Genomic DNA, 21,675 nt, shown 5'->3' on the forward strand with positions numbered 1-21,675 from the left:
TTTAAAATCATCAGATATGTCTGGCAGACTCAGGCAAGCTGGTGATGTATGTGTGTAATGTGTGTGTGTGTGTGTGTGTGTGTGCTTCTGGCAGAGCTGTAGTTTGTTTTCCGTATTTTGGGGGAAAAGACAGCTCGGCAAGAGTCAACAATCAACATGTTGATTTATGCAGCTACTAGTTCCTTCCATTACGCCTACAACTACCACTGAAGCAGAGTTTGTTCTCCATTATTTTTGATGTATGAGAGTCTTAGCTGTGGAGAGCAAGGTCAGAATCAACAGCCCTATGTTGATTTATGCAGCTCCTGGTTTCCTGCTACTATCGTACATCAAGGCGGGACATTAACACCATCCACGGGGCAAATGTGGAAACTCTCTTGACTGTGGTTGGTAAGTCTGTCTCCTCGACCCGCCACGGAGGCAGTGTACCAGACCAACCAACAGCTATTGTCTTTGTTTTGGGTTTTCTGAGAAGCTACCGTTAGTCAGCAGTCTAGTGTATTCTAGAATTAGTATAATATCTGCATTATTAGACTATAGGTAACTAGTTTTTGGATGAAGTGCTGTTTTAAATAATTTCCATAAATTAGCAAATTAACCCTTCCTTAACAGGTTTTGCATGTCCCATGACGTTTCTCATACTGTTTTTATTTGAATTAAATTTTAATTTCATCCTAGGCTCATGAGAATAAACTTCAGTGCCTCACCCTACAGATCCTTTAATTTCTAATATTAGGCTTGTATTCACACCCCACAGGAAGACGAAGGCTGATATCATTTCTATGAGTGTTTACTTAGGCCCAAAGAGGAACCCATTCATCGCCGGGGAAGTGTGTCAGTAACTTGCACGTGCATCTGTGTCAGAGCATAAACTTGAAAGCTCTGGGTGTTGCTTACAGTAATGAATGGACAGACCACTCCCTCAGCAGCTGAAAGATCAGGTTGATCAAGGTTGCTTAATGATGTTGTTCACATGACAGAAGAGGCACAATGTGTTCTTGTCTCCTTTAGTACAAGAACTTGATAAAGGAATCTGCTGCTCTGCACACATACTGTAGCACCCATCTACATTTTAGAGGTGGAGCAACTTTGACAGCACACATCAGTAAACCAAGTTAGCGTGGACATACAACTGTGAGAATCTGACTCACTGTTGTCTTTATTTGGTCTAGAGTGGTATGAGATGACTGGATGGGCCCCAAAATGTTCCATTTCCTGTCAAAAAGCGACTTCTTCGGCTCTGCTTTCATTAAAACTGCGAATATAAAAGAAATCCATTAGGAACAGTAACATATTCTCTGTGTTAGACGGCCATCAGTGCGCAGTTTTGACATGGATGTCAGCAGTTAGTGTCGGCTGCTCTTCAACTGCTCATAGCGGGGTCAGTTGTTCTGACATTTCCTCCTTTGGGAGCCATCATATATGTATTTTCTAAAAAAAAAAAAAAAAGATAGTACGGTAACTATATTGTTCTTTTTTCCAGCAATCTATTAAATGACAGAAAGCCGCGACAGCGATCTGTGTTTCAGAGCAGATGTAAAGTTGGGGTGCAGCTTCAGCATGCTTCTGTTTATTATTCTAAGAAAAGAACTTTTAGAACAGTTTTGTCAAAGTGTGTACATGTTTTGTGTGTCTGAAACATGAGGACACATCAATAGCCTTCAGATGTGGCGATGTGAATAGTGAAACTATGTTGTTTTCAGATGGAGATCTGCTGTGGTAGGCAAACCAAAATTGTGGAAGTAATAATAAAAAAGTACAAATAACTTTAATAAAATACAACCAACAACCATAACAAGTGATTTTAATTTTTTTTATGTAGTATTTGAATAAATGTAATTTCACTTTCTGTCCAAAATGTCATCGGAGTTGATGTGGCACCATCACATCATCATGTTTTGTCTATTTGTTTGTATTGATTTAAGATAAAGTTTAATAAGTACATGGGAAGATTGGCATTGTGTATTTGGAAATCCAAACAACAAAACTGAATAAAATAATTCATTTCAGATGGAACAGTCGAGTCGAGCTGACTATGAAACAATGTGCTCTCTGTGCTCTAATTGGTGGAACATGGAGCTTAACTCTGTCTACATAACATCTGAAAACGCAGCAAGACACATCAAAAAAGGCCTTTCAAAGACAATCATTTTCTTGGGGACGGAAGGAGGGGGGAAAAAATCACTGAAAGACGAGGAAGAAACAAACGTAATTAGTTTGACCACCATGTCATTTGAAACGGCATTAGCAATAACAAATCAGAAAACAATAAAAGATGAGAACAACAGATAAATTAAAGGGCTTGTGTTTCATGGGTGGAATGATTGAAAATGATTTTGAGTTGTGTGCAGTTGTCAGCGTGCATGTACAGTATACCGCTTAACATGTGTAAGGATGCATGCGTACATCATGCCTGTGTGTGTATGAGAGAGAGAGCAGAGAGTTAGTGACTGGTTATTTGTGTGTAATCATGTACGTCAGGCCGTCATGAATGGTGTGTTTGAGACAGAGCGGAGTGTGGAGTTCCTCAGGCTGGACCAAATTGGAAACAGAAAAACAAACATTCTCTAGGAACCCCCCCACTCTCCACCTCTCCAACCCTCCTCCACCCACTCACTTCAACTTCGTCCGTCCCCTCCTACCCACCCCCCCCTTGTCTGCTGGCTAGTGGCGCAGTCCAACCTGTCTGGGACAATGTAACGGTCTATAGTCGGACTGGACCACACACATTCGTGGAGGGGGGTCGCAGCACAGGAGGGGAGCGGTGGTTGTGGCGGCGGTGGTGGTGGTGGTGGTGGTGGGGGAATCTCAGCCACAGTGACAGTTGGAAAAACAGACAGGAGAAGCATATGAATTTGATGGGGAGCTCAGTGATGGATTGATGGGAAAGCCAGAGAGAGAGAGAGGAAAGTAAAATGGAAAGTTGATGGACATAAGCTGTGGAAATGAGTGAAAAAGTTGGGAATGAGTGAAGAGAGATAAGTCACGATGGACAAAGAGTTATTACGGAAGGAGAAAAGAGGGAGGCGGTGAAAGACAGTGATCAAGTAAATGAGTAAGCAGGAGCTGGCCTGAGTCAGAGCTCCACAGGGGAAATATTTAGAGTTACACTCACTCTTTTACGACACAGACAAACGTTTCTCTCCTTTTCTCATCCTGTTGTGAGTACACTTAATGAGTAAGTCTTTCACTTTTGAGAGAACGCTCTAACTTCTCTCTCAGCACCAATCGCTAATACTATTATGCTGTCAATCAATTGTAGCTGGAAGAGCTTGCAGGAAATTTACAGCTTGATCTTTGCGTTGTTATGCAAATGTTTGCATTTAGTCCTTATAGTGTGTTATGTTAAAGTGTGTTATTGTTTTTTCCTGGGAACACATTCCTTGAAATCCACTTTTTTGCGTTAAAAACAGTTTTTTAGATGGGCGAGTCTTTTAATATGACTCATAATTTCAGTAATGACTCAGAATGTGCTTTACTTTTCAGGCCAGCAGTCGGTCCTCTCTTCTTTGTTTCTCTTTTAAAACAGCAGATATCCATTTTCAGATAATAGCACACTGCTGTTCTGGTGTGTTAATTTTCTATCTATAGTCCAGGCAGTGTTAGGACTGCATGTGGATGTGGTCAGGATCACAGTGGGCCAGGTAAACCACAGAACCAGGTATCCTGGGATACTAAAACACGTTTCCCCTGCATCCGTTTCTGGCCTCTCCCTGCGTCCCTGCTTATTTTCTCGTGTTTAAACTTAAAGCAAGAAGCTCTGAATTGTCCATGTGAGAATGTTTGAAGTCTTCTTATCCACCACCCATGCACACACTACACTGACCCAAGGAAGCAGGCTTAGTATAAATACAGACTCAGATTTAGATTTGTGGTGAGAGAGAGAGAGGCAGGATGGATGGAAAGATGAAGAGGAGGTGGCAGAGAGGGAGTGGGGGTGGGGGGTGGTACTGACGGAGAGGGTGGGGTGATTTTTGTGGTTGGGGCAACAAAAAGGGGGAACAGAGAACTGGAGAAGCAGACTTTTAACACTAGAATTACAGAATAAAAATATAACCGCCGGTCACAGCCACAGGAAATTTGATATACGATCATTAATTCCTGGAAATTACTCATCAGGACCTGCATTGTTCCAATTCATTATTCGATCAATATTGAAATTGAGCGAGTAAATGCTTGTGGAGAATGTGAGACGTTAAACGTTACCGCAGGCTCTAACTGTTCACTAATTGAAATTAATTCTTCAATTTGTAATTAGTGGCTTCTTTGTCGCCAAGTTATTGGCAGGAATTTTAACAGTGAATGTTGTGTTTGTGTTTTTTTTTCCCCATCCCTGTAACACAGTTATCAGAAGCTGCATAATGATACTTTTGATATGTCATCACAGATGGGTCTGACTTTTAGGGGAAGAAAATAAATTGATGAAATGCAAGGTTAAAGCTGATTGATGTATTCTCCTGTCAGTGGGACACACATTGATATCTGCCTTAAAACAGCCTGTCAGCTGTCAAATCCTGTGATGAAACCAAATTAGTACAATTAGACAATTAGAGAGTTGACTGACTGATGGTCTCAGCGGGGGGAACCAGAAGTTTTTGCTTATTCTGCACCCTTGATCAGTCTGTTAGTTTGGATGTCAGAAGTCTGGCTCGAATAGGTTCCAGTAAATGTTGCAGAATGTGCTCATTTCTAATGTTATTTGTCTTTCTGTCATCTTCCAGGTTGTTAAGGTGATAGTGGACTCTGACAGCCGTGACTGAGGACCGGACAAAAAAAAGCAGCCTGCTGAAAAACATACATGGACCTACAACACACTTGATCAAACTTAAAGCTGTAATGCCCAGCTGTTAGTCAGAAGAGGAGCCCTGGACCAGCGGTGGCTCATGCCTCGTGGAGTTGAGGAAGAAAAGCCACGGGAGCTGCAAACTTTTTGCTCTTGACGGACCTGTGAGGATTTGCGGGGACCTCTGAGAGACAAATGGAGGGATACTACTAGTTTGGGTCTGACGCTTGCTTTCTGCTTTCCGTTGTGGAGTACAGAAGGCCAGTAGCCGAACCGCGCTGCTGGACGCCCGGTTCGGCACAGGGTTGAATCGAGCCGCTTGGACAGAGCTGATGCCAAAGCCAAGAGTCAGCCATGATGTTTTTATAACCTGATGATCAGCAGAGGTAGGAAAAATGTTTTAATTAATTTTCATCAATTATCCTTAGATATAAGTGTTAATATTTTAGGTTCCATAATTTAACAGAAACTATATTACAGCTGCTGAAAACATTGAATTAATATATTAGTACAAAGTGGATATTTTTTAGAAGTTTTGTTTATTAATTTCTTTTTTGATTGATTTTTCTCATTAAAACAACATTTTAATAATGTGCAACAATTTAACTTTTTAACCATCTTAGTTTGATCAGTTTTAAGTACAAGTACAATCTAAGGGAATTCTGTGTGTCTGCTTTGTATTCGAGTAGTTGTGTACTTTTTTTTAGTTGAATCGTGTTTTTGTTTAAAGTTTAAAAACAAAGCTGCTCGCATCATTTGTTGAGATGAAAGACAGAAAAGGTTTTGATGGACGCCTGCTCCTCAAAACTCGACCAGTTTTATTTCATTAACCTTATTGCCTCCAGCTGAAGCGGGCACGGGGACCGTTTACCAAATGACTCCAGATCATTTTTATTTAATTTTTTTCTTTTTGCAGAGAAGCAATGTCTCATTAGGACCTGCTTTTAGTCATCGTCCTTTGAGGAAGTGACTGCGTGTGTGTGTGCTGCCTCAAAATGCTACCCATATGTCGTGGTAGAGTTGAGTAGTTTAAATGAATATTGTTCACATTCAGAAAGAGAAGAATGTGTTTGACATTATTCAGTCTGTGACTGACTCATAGTCAAACAGTACCTGCTCCTCCATCAGGCCCACGCTGCTGCTCTCCAGCTTGGTAAACCTCATTAGCAGAGCTCATTAGCTTTTCACTCAGTAGAGTTTAGAGGTAGCAGTGTGGTCAAATGTGTTATAAGCTGGATAAGATTATGTATCACTCATGTCCTGTTAACCGAGTATTTCTGATTCCTTTAGTCTGTTCTATCTCTTTTTAAATACTCAGAGAAACTTCACTACAGTATAGTGACAGATCCACCTACTGTTGATGGAGAGCCTGCTATTAGTGTGGCCTGTTTCCTTGTTAAATCAAACTTATTATACGCTTTATTTAAAGTAAATAGCTGCTCACATTGTTGTCTAAAGGGTTTAAATTGGGACAATTTTTCCTTTTTTTGCTGTGTATTCATGCATACTCTCTCACTTTCACACATACACCACACACACACACACACAAAGGTTATTGTACTACAGGAAATGCAAATTTGTACAGTTGAGGTTGTGTAAGCTGCAGTGGTTTGTGGTATAGCTTACTTTATAATTATAGAGGTGCCAGAATTTGATGTTTCCCTTAAGATAATATGTCTGTCTGTTGAAATTAAGATATATTTTGAAGGTACGAAATGCTTTTGGTGTTTGTGTGTGTATTTGCATAAATTATAGTAAAGACCTTTAACCAGACTGTTTTTTTGCTAGATCAGGTCTATAGCTGAATTTAAGGTGCACACACAAATACATGTACACATTTATTGATTGATTTATTTTAATCCAATTTTTTTGGTGCCTTTTTTTTTTTCATGAGTCATCACTTCTGCTGAGTGCGCACACATACCAACAACTGTGGTGTATCCTCCCATACCTGTCACAACACACTCTGAGGCACTTTCTGTCCGTTTCCTTTCTCTGTCTTACACACACACACGCAGACACACACAGTCATGTTTTTTTTGCTGTCTCAACTGTTTTCGATGGGAACAGTTTTTTTTTTCCGCAGTTGAAAAACTGTGAAAACTGGCCCACAGTGGGGTTTCTGAATTATGTGTCTTTAAAGAGAAACATTTAGTGCTATTGTTTGTAAGTTTTTTAAGTTTTACCCAGACCCACCCACATAGGTCTGTAACCACATATAAACCATGTTTCCCCACCAAACAGTTAGAACTGATGAAGCTGCTTGGATGAGCAGCGAAACGTCTTCTAGAAAACATTTTTGTATTTATATGTTTAAATTATATTTCTAAGGCAGCAAACGTGTCATTGACAGATTTACTGAAAATTTAAAACTACAAATTATCTCTGAAAAGATGTACTGTTTGTGTTATTTGATTTAATGACTTTTTTTAAGCGCACATGCAGGGAGGTTAATTGAGTTTGTGTGTGTATGTGCATGATCACTTTGAGATCATTATATTTCTATGAACGTCTGCTTAGATATATGATTAGTAGAAGTCAGAGTAAATGGGTATGAAAGCTTTAGCGTAGCATATGTGTGTCCATGTTTGTGTGTGTGTTTTTGTATGTTTTTCATTATGTGGTATGGTGGCTTCGCTTGGTGATGTTATTCAGCAGGGTGGATTGCTTTGAGCGGCTTGATGCTTTTAGCTGTGGTCTCTCTGTGTGTGTGTGTGTGTCTAGCTGTGTCTATGCATGTGCATGTATGCATGCCCCCAACTGTGTATACACACGCATGTTCATGAATGCACTTGTGTGTGTGTGTTGTGGTATCACAAAAGTCTTTGATGTGCTTGTACAAGTCAGATTTGGCAGTTTCTTCAGACTTTTAGAAAGCTGAAGAATGTTGAGTAGAGACAATTCAGTTAATCCCGCCAGACAGTTTAACTCTTGTGCTGCGCACAAACACACAAATGCACAAACACGCACGTTACTAAGACATTTAGATGTTTGTTTCTGTGGTGCGGGAGCCTACAAATGAGTTTCACTCCTGTGAGGCTGTGTTGCATGTGCAACATGTGTTGCATGTTGTTCTTCCCCTCATCTGTCTGTGGGTCGTTCTCTCTATGTGTCATCCTCTCGCTGTGTGTCTCTGTGTGTCATCTGATTTACTATAAAATGCGTACCTGTCTCGATGAGAAATACCTTCTGACCTATTTGTATTAAATAGGTCACAAGGTAGCTCATTGTGTGGGTGAGCTCATCTTTTTTGCAGCTTCACAACAGGGTTGACTGCTGTTTTCACACATGCCCACCAACACGCACGTGTCTGTCTGTGTGTGTTTGGACAGCAAGTCTTTCCCATTCATCATTCATACAGAGGCCATCAAACCTCTAACCCTCCTACACACACACGCTCACATGAGTGTGTGCATGCAGCACATCTTTTCTCTTTGTCCCTGGAATCTCAAACAACAATTAATTCTGATTAATTCCAATTAAGGCTTATTACTTATGCAGACAAAGATTAATAAAGGAGGTGTCACGAGCTGTCATAGCAATTAATGACTTAATTTGTTAGTTTGTTAATGATTGGCTAGTTTAAAGGACACAGAATCAATCACATATCAAAGTGACAGATGTGTGTGCTCATCCTCTGTGCTTTGTTTAAAGTTAAGTGTGTGTCTGTGTCCTTGTATTAACGGTTAATGGAAACGATAGAGATTTAGTTGTTAATTAATTGCATTGTTTCAAATTTAAATTTGAGTATCACTACAGAGGCTTTTCTTCATAACCAAATTTCAGTTCTGTGGTGGGTTAAGTTATTGCTTATCACAAGGGTGTGTCACATGACTGGCTGATCCAGGTAGTAAAATCTGATACACCCACAACAGCTTTACTTCAGCATGTCTAGTTGGGAGAGTCATGTCAAATGATGAATGATGGTACCTTGGCCCATGTATACGCATGCCTATTCTAAACACAGGGCCAAGGCACTGTGCCCCAGAGCGATCCACAGTGCTACCCTCTGTATCTTCTCACAGCCCACATTTGCAGTCCCAAAATCTATCCATCTATCTGGCATGTACAGGTTTGAATTTGGACCGACAAATCATCAAAGGTTACGTCCACACTTTAAAATGTAAGTGATCTCCTCCATGTGTGTATTAAATGACCTATCGGGGGAGTTTTCAACCTACAACAGGTTCCGCAGGGTTTTCCAAATGTTCTACTGACTTGTCACTAACATCTCTGGAATTGTTCTCCCAGTTATCCATCTGTTTAGTGCGCTTTGTCTGTAGATTGTTGGCTGCTCAGTGTGCTCATTTTGCACCATTTGTATCCGCTTTTCTAAAAGAAAACTCCCATTAATCAGATTAATACCAGTAACTGGGCAAAGCAGGGCCAATGGACCCAACCTAGTTTTTAAAGCTTCTACCAATTTATCTTCCTCTCTGCCTGCTGCCATGTTTGTAGCAGAGTTTGGGCAGAAATCCATTAATCAGATTAGGGTTAGTAACTGACCACATAGCTAGAGGGAGACCAGACCCCAACCAGTGTTATCCAGTGTTATTATAGCACAGTATCACTCTCCAAGACTGCTACCCAACAGCCATAACTGAACCACTTAAAACAAGTAACCACAGCCAACACGCAAGAATTTAGGGCACGGGGAACACATGTCGACTGAGACATTTCTTAAAAGAAAAGATTGACGTCTGTACTTTTAGATTAATTCAAATTGGGCAATTGTTTTTAATTCAGCTTGAATGTATGCATAGAAGACTTTCTAAGGCAGCTAAGCACTGCTGAGAGAAAAACTAGTTTGGGTGGTACCACATTAGCACTCAAACACACAAACAGACTTGCTTGAGTGTAGCGAATGTGCATTTCCAGATGGAGTTCTCTTTAATTACTAACACACAAATGACTTATCAAAAGCTTTTCCCACTGTCTAAATTTAAATATTTGTCTGTGGGCATGTTTGTGTGTGCTTTCCAAGCCATTAGACTTGCATATGTCACCGCTTCATTCTATAATGATCCGCCTACTAACTCTTTTAAGGTCGTTTGCTTGTATGTCACATACCTGTTTGTGTGTTTGATTTTCCCCTGGGTGTGCTCAACTGTGGGTGTGTGTGTCTTTTTTTTTCTTCTCAGTTTGCCTAAAACTTGTGTTGTAGCCAAGTGAACAAGTGTTAACAAGCTCTGTGCAGACTGTATTTATTTAATCCATGTGCTGGTGAGCTATACAGCTGTGTGCTGCTTCTGGTATGTCTGGAAGGAAAAATCACTCTGCAGTCACAGCCTCGCCTGAGGTACAGAAATTATTGCTAAGTCAGCTTGAATGTGGCTGCTTGTATTGTCAAAAAGGCACAGTGTGTTGTTTTATTTTGCTGAAATTCTACTTTGCTGAAAGTTTTTTTTTTTCTACATAACATTTATTAGTCATAGAAGTGTCATGCCTTTGCTGGAAGTGCTTGCAGATGTATCATAATTTTCTGCAGTCACATATATCCTAAGATCAGAGCAGAGGTTTGGATGAGATCAGCCAACTCACTCTTCAGTACACACACTGGATTTTATGGATTGCCTCACATTTTATAACTGTTGTCAGACTGCTGAGGAAATGCAACGAAGAAAGGCAGAAGGTCCGGCTGCTGCTGATAGTGCGGCTGCCAGGCCGGCATCACCAGCACTCCTCCCCAGCACGATAAAGACAGAGCTGCTGGGAGATGACAGGCTAGTGGCTAGCAGTGGTGCTGCAGCTAGCAGCCAGCACAACAAAGCTAAAGGCAGCCAGGGTGCCTGGCAGCAGCAAGAACAACTTGCCAGAACAATAAAAACAGAGTAGCTGTGGGCAGACAGATAGTTCCAACTGGTAGTTTTTCACATCCAGGTGCCCACCAAAGCCAGATGCAACCGAGTCAGTCACTGTGATGCAGGGAGTTTCACAGTCGACTGCTGTGTTTGTTTGACTGTGCTGCCAGTGCTAGTGGCGAGGGACAGACGGTGTGTGGAACAATGTGGGCACAAAATTGTATTAAAAGGAGAAGAAAAGCTGTCGCCAACAGCAACAAAAGAGGTGTTGACAAGGTATTTCTGTAAACACACTGTATGCTGTTTCCAGCAATGCATTATTTGTTCATGTCAGGATCACTAATGCTGGATGTTTCTTAGCACTGGGGGGCAGAAATGGGTGTAAGTGTAAAAAATACTCTCACCAAGTTAAAGTTTGTTTGCCCCTTTGAGTCTTTATCCTACCTCACCCAAACAACTATTTATCATATTCACCTATACTTCATTCCTGTGTGAGGGTGGTTGTGTCAGAAACCTTCCAGAAACGCTGCTTTCTAATTCCATATGTTTCTTTTCTTGTGGTATAAGTAAAGTTTTCCTGTCAGTGAGTTTACTCAGCGCTCACTTTCTCTACATCATGTCTCAGAGAAATCACTTATTTTTGTTCTAACAAGTCAACGGTGAGTAAGTTGACCCAAAAAATCGGACTTTTTCGTCTCCAGCTGCTTTGAGTCCTTTGGATATGTTTGACTGCAATAACAAACACTGTTAAATTTGACTCCTGAATCCTCTCAGAGCCAGTGTTCTGTAATGCAACATGAAAAGTTTCATATTGTTGAGAACATTGGAGGACCCGCTGTGTCTTTGACTACAAGAGGATGGAAAAAAAAGGGAAATTGAGAGTTTGGCAGTAAAATGGATTTAACTACTGTCTGAGAAAATACAGCTATGACTCAAAGAGTGGAGGAGGAAACTTTTTTGTGTTATTACAGTAAACTGAAAGACAGCACCTAAATTAACTGAGAGAAAGAGGCAGGAAGGGAGATACAAGACTGGATATATCACCATAATATTGTTGTAATGATGATCTCAAAGCAGACTTAATAAGGAGGTGTCTTGTGTTTTGTTTAGGCAAGTTCTGCGTAGGTTTGGCTCATGGTTCTGCTTCAGGACTGCCACGACTTTTCAGTCAGCTGCAGTTTTTTTTTTTTTAAATCATTACAGTAAATCTCAATGAAGCACAGTCAATGATTTTGATTGGCATAAGACTTCCTGTTTGCTGTAACATGAAAGTAATTTTCCTGTCATACTATTAAACAGATCATTGCCACTCACTACTAAGATTAATTTTCCTTCAACTTTTTATGCTTGTTAAATCCTGAGCATAGATAATATATTTCACTCTGCTGAACATTGTGAACAAAGAGACCAGGTGTTGACAGATGGGACGTTTTGATGTGACATACAGCATTGTATTAGACTGTAGCACTAAGGAGTGACGAGAAGATCCAGCTTTGTGGAGACAGCTGCCCCAGCTGCTGCTTCACCGCTGCCTCTGTTGGAATATTATGTTGAATACCTACTTTTAGACCAAGGAAAATAACTAACCTCTCTAATGGATAAGTGCCCTAGAATGCTTAATGCTAAGTCTCTGCGTGTGTGTGCGCGAGTGTGTGTGTGTTGTAATCTCCATAGCAGGTTCCTTGCCATTAGCGCACTACTGAACAAGGCAGCAATTCATTCAGCAGGTCTAACTGTCTGGTGTGTGTTTGTGTGAACAGATGTTTGTGTGTGTGTGTGAGTGTGTGTAAGAGACGTACGTGTGTGTGTATGGCAGGTTTTTAAGTGTAGAGTGTGTGTTGTTTTTAGAGAATTGTTTCCGCGCGCCTGTCTGCACCATATGGCCCAATGTGGAAAAAAGGCCCCTTTAGGGGTCTGCGCGTATAGGAATATGTATGTGTGTGTGTGTGTGTTAGAGAGGGGGGGAGAGAGAGAGAGAGAGAGAGAGTGTGTGTGTGTGTGTGTGTGTGTGTGTGTGTATGAAAGTGTGTACAGCGGTCTGGTCTGGCCAGAGTGAAGCTGTAAAAACAAAACTGTTTTGAAAAAAGACGACATAGCAGCAGTGATGTCAAATACTACCCACTTTCTCTCCATCTGACACACACACACACACACACACACACACACACACAGCTCTTTCTTTTTACTTATTGTGTTTCTCTTTCATCATATTTCTTGTGTCTTTATTGCATCGAAAATGATCAACACCAAAGTGGCGTTTTACCCTAATGATCCTTTTTTGTGACTCTATCTTGTCATTTAAATCTATCTTATGTTATTATTGTCTCAGATTGATGAGAATAATCACTTTATTTTTTCCTCCTGTAATCACTTTCTATTCTGCTCTTGTTTTTCATTTGTCTGTTTTGTTTTTGGCTTGCCGTTTATTTTGTCTAATTGGCGTAAACCTCGGGGCTGTGGTAATGACTTCTGAGGTTAACGAGCTTCTGCTAACAATCACTCACTCACTTGCATGCAAAGCACACACTTGTGCAGCTAAGCACACACTTCACGCGCACTCACGTCATGCCGCAGTACAGTATGTACATTTTCTTTTTGTTTGTTGAGATTATACAACACATTCTTGCAAGGTATACACACACCTACGAAAATAAAATCTGCAAGCATTGACATAAATGCAAGAAACCTGTCACGTTTGATTCATGAAGTTTGTTATAGTTTCAGTTTTGAGTGTCGGATCTGAATTTAAAGTGCATTTGCAAGAAAAAGCCAATTAGACTAAGGTGCCATGTTTCAATAAATAATGACTGCTGGCTCTTTGTCAAACATGTAGAGAAATAAAACATATATCACTGTCGAAAAGTCGAACAAGTTGTTAAAAAGAAACTGGCTCTCTCACATGTAGTCACAGAGAAGTTCTGGTATGTGGGAATTCAAACTAGGGGAGACTACAACGGCTCTTCCTGCTCTCTTTGGTTTATTTATGCTAACATGATTATCATCTCTTTGTAGTGTTTCCTCTAAAATTGATCAAAGTGGGACTGTGATGCAATGGAGTGCTGCAGGTGTGAGGTGTTTTTGTAGTGTCGGCATGGATTATTGCAAAAAAAACGTTTGTCACCAATAAATAGAAGTAAAAAAGCAAATGTTAGGGGTAAGCTACACCATGGATGTATGTCTTCAGCAGTACTGCTTCTAAGCATAAAGCTTTGCCCCTCTGATGTTTAATCTTCCTTCCCTCTGTAGTCGAAAATATAGGTGCTTAATTTAACTTAAAAGGATATGAGATCACATTGAGATGGGACACCCTTTACTGGATTATCAAGAGGAAGTTAATGTGATTGCAACTCGTGTACGGACAGACATGATTAAATACTTTTCTCATTCTGGCATAAACCTGGCAGCTTCAGTTTTCACTAAATGTCGTCTCATCTCTTAAACATTCATCCCTGAGGTGACCGAGCTTCACAGGTGTCGAATACATCCTGATCAGACTTTTCAAAAGCTGGTGTATTCCTTTACATTCAGAGGAGAAGAGAGGAAAAAGTTTGGATGTATAGCTTTGAGATGCTAAATTCCACTAAGCCCCATTGATGACTGGAATCTGACTTGAGTCTCGACTGCAGTCTGCTCGTTCTCCTGGTGTGAACTCTGCTTTAATCTCCCTTCCTCTCTCTCTTTCTTGCTCTCACTGGTATCTTGATATGGTCTGTGTTCTGCAGTGACTTCTAAACATTTACATTTCTGCTTTCAAGTGCTGTTTATATATGGCTCTTATCTGCTATCTGACACACACACACACACACACACACACACACACACACACACACACACACATACTCTCAGACAGGGACAGACGGTGAATCAAATCTTTAGTTGTCTTGACAGCAAGACTGTTGCTATGTCCATAATAGGATAGGAGGAGAGAGAAAGTGGAAGGCAGTGAGAAAAGAGTGCCACATAGACAGAAGGAGGGGGAGGCAGATAATTTGCCACCAGAGTGTTTTGTGGTGAGGTGAGGCGTGGAACTTCAGTGACTTTAGCTCACAGGCTTTTTTTGTGATACTCCACTGATCCCCAGTAGTGAAATTTCTCTTTTCATCCACCCCCTCTAAGATTGCAGCCTCCGCTGCAGAACAGCACCCCTGGGACTGCAAGGGATTCAGTGTCTTGCTCAAGGACACTTTAGCAGGTTGAATTTTTATCGTCACAGGGGAGATAACTTGGCCTTCTAGTTGAAGGATGTTTTAGTCTTGAGTCACTCTGCCACCCTTCCCTGCTCCCTTTGGCTTATGTGCTTGAATGCTGCCCTATCTTGATTAACTCTTGACAAATTTCCAGCATGGAATACCTCGGGGATGAGGATGACTCCACCCTCTTCTGCAATCTGTAGGGAAGGAAAGTAAAGGTACTGGGTCTTTTAATGCAGTTAAAAAAGGATGAGAAAACAATCGATCATAAAGTTTAAGCAAAACTTTATCTAGACACTTCCAGATTTATGCTTCTATGGCGAATCCGTATGTAAACTGCACTGCGGCCTGATGTAGCCTCTCCTGAAATGTAGCTACATGCTGCCTTGATGCAGTCTGACAAACTACCATTGATCTGCTTGGAGCATTTCCTTTTATTGTTTATTATTCACTGGCTAAAACTCTGGATTTCTGCATGATATCGACAGATGTACATCAGTGAATTTTTTGGAAAAAATATCTGAGGGGGTCATCCGGCTGATGTGCCTGAGGCTGTACGAGTTCACATGGAATGACCCAATAGGGAACATAGATTTGAATACTTGTGATATTCTTACAGACTTTCTCATCGCTTTGCTGCATTGAAATAATTTAAGTAGGGTCACTTGTTTATGGTATGAGGCATAAAGTCGTCACCCTCACTTTACTATCATTAATTTAAAGTTGTGACCTCCCTAGACGTCTTTCACATGGACCAAAGTCCTCTTAAACCCCGGCTCTGGCTTTTTTCTCTTTAGCTCTGCCGTGACACCCTTGCTGCACACGTTGATGTTGTCACCTCGTCTGTAACATCTGCCATTTTGCCATCACTGCTAGTGTAAGGAGCACTTTTTGTCCTGTCAGTTGTTGTTGAGTTTGGCAGTATGATAACCACTGTGGCACAATCACACAGTTCTTTTTGCACTTTACTGTTTGAATGTAAGTTACCTCCTCATTTTTTTTTTTATTTCTAAAAAGAAAGTAACATGAGTTGAAGTCGTCCAGTGAGTCCTCAATAAATGCTCCAACCAAAAAATGGGCAGTTTTAGCCCTGAAAAGGAGACCAGATGCTTCTCTACATGTGAGCATCTACTGACATGTCATCATGTGGCCCGGTAATTGATGATACATTTGTGTTCAACTCTCTTTGACAGCATTAATCCATTTTCTTTTGTTGAGGATAGTTGAATTTATTGCTGCAGGGAGATGTGCCATGAATGGCAGCACAATGAAGCAATGGTAGGTTTTTGGAGAGGGGAAGGGAGTGATAGAAAGCCTTGTTAAACAGGAATTATGGCCATAGAGAATAAAAAAAAGGGGGGTAATGCACACGCAGAGAGAGGGAGCGAGAGGAAATGACACATAGGTGGAAAGAATCTTATCCCCGCTCCTGTCTCACGCTGGCGTTCTTTTCCTTGCGCACTTTCACACACATACACACTCACATACCATAATTGAACGGTAATCGAACACTTCTTATCTACTTATCGGTCTGAAGAGGTTCAAAGTAAAGATTCACAGATCGTGCTGTGTGTGTTTTTTGTGCATGTGTGTTTGTACATGTGCATGTGCCGTCTGATTCTTATCAAAATGTTTGACTCAGAGCTGCTTTTAAGGCAATGAATTCACATCTCATCCTCTTGCTGTCTCTCCCCATCTCTTCCTTTTCGGGCTGCCTTTCTAAATCTCTCTTTGTCTCCCTGTCTTTACAGTTAGGTCTTCTTACAAAAGATCAGTTGATTAGACTTAGGAGGTGCATGGGTCTAATGTCAGAGACCTTCAGATCAGCTGCCAAATAGCCTTGATATGTTTCTGTGTAAATCAACCCCAGAGGATAAACAATTTTGGATTGCCAAGCATTTGCTGTGTTTTTAGTCTTGCATGCCTTCAAGTTTCTGAATTGTTGCCAGAGTTGTGGTTTGTTATCCTCGACTCATGCGTAACTGCAAACGTAATGGTGCAAGCACAAATATTAAATACAGACAACAGGTAGCGACTGAAGGCAAAGGGGGACTGCCAAAAGGCAGATACGGGGTAAGAGTCAGTTGTACTTTTTGGCTAATTTCCCCATTGATACCCATGTGTATTTGACATTTTACAACAGTCTTATATGTGATTTAGCCCTAAGGCTATGAAACATTTTCTAACATGCAGAAGACACTTTCAGCTGTCAATTGCAGTGAAAATTGAACACGGAGGGGAAAAAAAATGGAAGATATTCTCAGCCGCACACCGGGGGCATGCCGTTTTTTTCATGTCATTCATCAGCGGCATAGATCAGAGAGATTAGGGAGAAGAATAAAAAGAGATGAAAAGGAGGAAAAGGCAGAGGGAGGAGCTGGGTATAAAATAAGAGATGAAAGGATTTAGGGTGTAGTATCATCTAGATAGGTTTAAGCACCAAACTGTGTGTTTGTGCGCGTCCATGCTTGTATTTGTACGCACGTCTGTGGATTTTGAAGGGTGTACCTGCAGTTAGATGGGCGTGAGAACTAAACTTTACATACCTTTGCTCTTATTACTGATCCACACCTGAATCTGTTGTAAGTCTTTGACCTATTTAAGGTATCCTGATCTTGTTGAGATAGCATGACTTCTCCTCAATGCACCCTTAAAAGAGGCTGATAAGTTCTGAGGGTGTGTTTTCCTTTTTATTTTCCGGTTGTGACCACACGTCATAATTTTGGTGCCTAGCAGGCTCATCGCTAACACATATTTGATTCTGACACAGTGTCTTCGGAAGTCATGCAAAGGCTGCCCAATCCCCTAAAAAGTTTGAGCTTTTGGAGCTTCATGCTGGTGTCTTTGACATAGATGCTCAAGAATATTGAAAGTTCGCCTTTTAGTCACTCAGCAAGTATCAGATGTCAGAGCTGCTCATGATGAACATGTTTTAGACAAGGTGGGTGTAGTGCTGTGTCTGCCGTCAGGTCACAACGCGATTTTAAAAACTTGAAGTTGAAGCGAGTTTCACCGAAGCTGGTGTTTACAGGCAAGGGCTGTGTTTACATGGCACTCACTGCTCACTCTTTTTTTTTTTCAAGTTATAAACCAAAGTGCATTGCAGGTGGAAAGCAGCCACTGGCTCCACAATGCACGATTAACGGTCGATACCATTCAGTCAATATTTCAGTCAGAGGACTCTTGTCAAGGCGACCCACCCTGAATAATCACCACCTTCATCCTCTGCTCCTCCATAAAATCATCTAGAGCGACCCCGAGACAGACAGTCACAGGGATCGATTTCAGTTCGTCATGTTGAGAATGCACAATTAGATCCAATCAGGTCAGTGTGCATTGTTGTCACTTTACTTGTGTGTGTGGTGTGCATAGGCTGTGCCGTTTGGTGTAAGGGCTAAGGTTGGGGATACATTCGATAAAACAAGACTCTTATTTTGAAATGCTTTCAATCATCAGCATAATGCTGTAGTGATGTCAGAAATGTTTGACAGTGTGTGAGAGAAGTGATGATTTATACTCATGATTGGAATGAGGACGGTGGATTTACTTCAACATCTCTCAGTAATCATTTATTATGTCTATAACCACTTGACTGCATTACTTTCATACGTTGTTTGACAGACAACAATAGAAGAATTTTGGTTGTTATATGTACGATAAAATGATATATTTACACTCAACTTCAAACAAAACTCTTCAACTGAATTCATGTTTCTTAGGAAGCTTTTATATCCAACTCTCAACTGATGTCGCAACGACCTGCCACTTCCCCTCACACTGAAAAGCTCACAGTCTGCACATTTGCCTGTGTGTGTGTGTGTGTGTACTGGTGTTCCTCATGTTGTGGGGACATAAATCTGTTTGCATGGTCACTTTGTGGGGACCCACCTCCTTGTTGAGGACAAAAAAAAAAGCAAGTCATTGAGCTTCAGTGTGCAGGCTTGTTTTAAGGTGATGGTTATGGTTAGGGTCAGTGTCCAGGAAGTAAGTGATGTCTTCTGAAAGGAAGGAAATGATTAATGACAGTGAGAGAGGAAAGCAGTGTGGCTTTAATGGAAGAGTGATGGATGCCTCTCCACAAGCTGTGGGCAGCAAAACAGCCACTTTTATTGCGTTTAGAAGATGTTTTTGCATTGCTTGAGATACCCATCTGGTGAAATATGTCTTCTTAAAGAAAACAAGAACTACACATCATCAGCCTGCCTAGGATAGCTAGAAATTCCGATGTAGCCGTTAGCTTTAAAGCTAAAATATGGACGCTGATTTGTATAAATAACTTTTCATGTCTTTTTTTTTTAAAAACTAATTATTGCTGAAATTAGTTTTAGTTTCTGTTGGGTTGTCGTCTAGCTCTGCAGTTCCCCACAGGCATGCCAAACGTCCGTCTGTCTGTGTGTGCATCAGTGTGTATCTGTGTGTATCGTGTGTATCTGTCAGTTGTTATGCAGGATAGAGGAAATGAAAGCTCAGACTTAGCCCCAAGGCTTTCTAAACTGTCCCAGTGTCCTTCACATGCGTTTTTGTCCGTGTGTGTATTAGTGTGTCTGTGTGTGTGTGTGTCTGAGGTTCTGCTCCCATAAATAAGTGTGTGAGAAAACACAAGTTAATGCTGGAAATACACTCACACACACACACACACACACTGCACTGTATGCAGTGGAAGCGAAGTGATTGAATCTCAGATTTTATTGTGAAATATCGAGCAACACTGGTTCCCCCTGTGTGTTTTGCTCTATTTGTGTGTTTTGCATATTACATGCAAATGTTATTGGCCATTACTTCTGTGTACTTCAGTTTCATTTAGTAAAGTTTAAAGGTGTTTAATTTAAATACAAGTAAAAGTTGTGTTTATTTATTACTGTCGTCTCTTTTTTAAAACTTTGTGAGGCCCAGTTTGCGTGTGTGTGTAATTTCCTGGTTACCCCCCAGCAACCCCTGAGCTCTGATCACAGGAAGTTTAAAGGAAGTCGTCGGGTCTACGTTACACTCACACACACACACCTCTGCCCCACACTTTCACGCTTGTAGGAGAAATGTGGGGTGGGGGGAGCAAATAAAAGGCCGATGGCCAACAGGTCAGTGTTCATGTGTGACAGTGTGGTGCTCTTTATTCGCCTGCCTGTTTCCCCTCTATTCTTTGATCAGATTTTTGTCTCTCTCCTTCATTTTTAGCTGTCTGACACTCCTCAGAAAGGGTGGATTTTATGCTATGTCTGCTCTCTGTTATACGTTGATTCCCTTGAGGCCTTGTCAGAGGAAGTTGAATGCCCCTTGTATACCAGAAATAGAGCAAAAAAAAAGATCACAAGTCTCCTTTCCTATTGCCAGCAGATGGCATCACTCTAAATGAGCGCTGTTTAAGTGGAGCCTAAGGTTTGCTTCAGGGCTAAGGTGGTGCAGAATTTACACTTGTGTTAGAGAAAGGGCTAAAGTTAACGTGTTGCAGTGGCAGCAGTGTGGTGGTATTCTCCAGCTCAACTGCAGATTATTAGTAAAATCCAGAAATTGGAGTTAGAGAAACCCACAACACAGAAAATCAACTTTTCAGTGCAGTTTGGGAACAGTGTACTGTATGTCTGTGTTTTCACTGCGGTCCTCACTGTGCAGTTTCTGGTTATTACTTAGCAATACAGTTATATCAGTTGTTCTGTCTTTGAAGCAGAGCCAGAGCGCATATAGCAGCTAATTACTATTGTGTGATATTGTGGGCCGGTCATTATTTCAGTTCAGATGTGGGGTTGCCAAACACTTTTCCTCGCTTGGATGGTATTTTGTCTTTTTCACTCTCTCAAAAGGACAACTTATTAATACAATATTGTGAGGATTTTTTTAGGACGCCACTCAATTATTTATCAAAAATAGTTTTTGATGTGTTTTTTTTATTTTTTGTTTATGTGCATCCTGTATTTCTGTATACTGTCAGAGTGTTTCTTTCAGTTTTAAAGCTGCAATTTAATACTTTTATCTGTAGGAGAGTATAATGTCCTTTTTAGATTGACAAATCAGTTTTAACTCAGAAAAACACCTTATTTATTGAGTATATTCAGTAGATTTCAAGTCCAAGAAAAAGCTCAAACACTGCCAGTATGTGTGTGTGTGTGTGTTTCTGTGTGTGATTTCAGACGTGTGTGATTTCAGATGTGTGTGTTGCTAAGTTGATGTGCAGAAAAAGACAAAATGAAGATTTAATGAAGTTGGATTATTTTTAAATAATGTAAATGATGAGATGCAAATGGTGGAACTAATATTTTAATGTGGTCATATTACAATGGTTTTTATCATTAATTACAATCGTGCACAACTCACTGAGATGTAATTGTTGTTTGTAGGATCAATCCATACTGAGGTTTGGGTGGCTGTGTGTGTGTGTGTTTGTTGTAAGTAAGAGGAAAAGTATTCATTTTGCCTTTTATGTGCATTTGTGTTATCTGTCTCCTGGCAGCCTTTTAACAGTAATTAATTACACACACTGCGAGGAGTGTGTGTGCATTTTCCATTCTCTCCCTGCAGTGTGTGTAACTGTGCACCCTTGTGACAGTTGCATGATTTATCCTGAGAGTTATAAATGATATTTTACACACTTTCCCACACACAGAAACACATAATGGCAAGCTGTTGACCACAATTTGCGGACCGCAAAAAAAAAAATGCTTAAGGTGACCTCATCAGCGGTGATGAGAAAGAGACAGATAGAGATCCATTTTTAAAGCGACTCTCTTAGACGTGACCACACACACATGGTATGCTCCCCACACACATTCACACACAGACAGAGTGTGCTCTAAGGACCATAGCAGGGGAGCTCTGTCTGTATCTGACTGTGTGTGTGTGTACAAAGTTAAAATCCAGACAGCCATTCCAGAGTCCAGACTATTGAGTCCTCTAAACGCTCAGGTCACAG

The 21,675-nt window shown here is 40.8% G+C and overlaps 1 protein-coding gene across 4 annotated transcripts in view; it reads left to right on the forward strand.

Annotated features, from left to right (window-relative positions):
* Positions 1-21,675, forward strand: part of trps1 (trichorhinophalangeal syndrome I) — a 193,932-nt gene that overhangs the window by 110,268 nt on the left and 61,989 nt on the right. For all 4 annotated transcript variants that reach the window (XM_028431880.1, XM_028431887.1, XM_028431864.1 and 1 more), the window contains one exon: positions 4,722-5,169. In XM_028431880.1, the coding sequence (XP_028287681.1) occupies positions 5,157-5,169 (13 nt within the window). In that variant the 5' untranslated portion in view covers positions 4,722-5,156. The remainder of the gene's footprint in view (positions 1-4,721; positions 5,170-21,675) is intronic.

This window comes from Parambassis ranga, chromosome 2 (genome assembly GCF_900634625.1).
Source record: "Parambassis ranga chromosome 2, fParRan2.1, whole genome shotgun sequence".
Classification (NCBI taxonomy): Eukaryota; Metazoa; Chordata; class Actinopteri; family Ambassidae; genus Parambassis; species Parambassis ranga.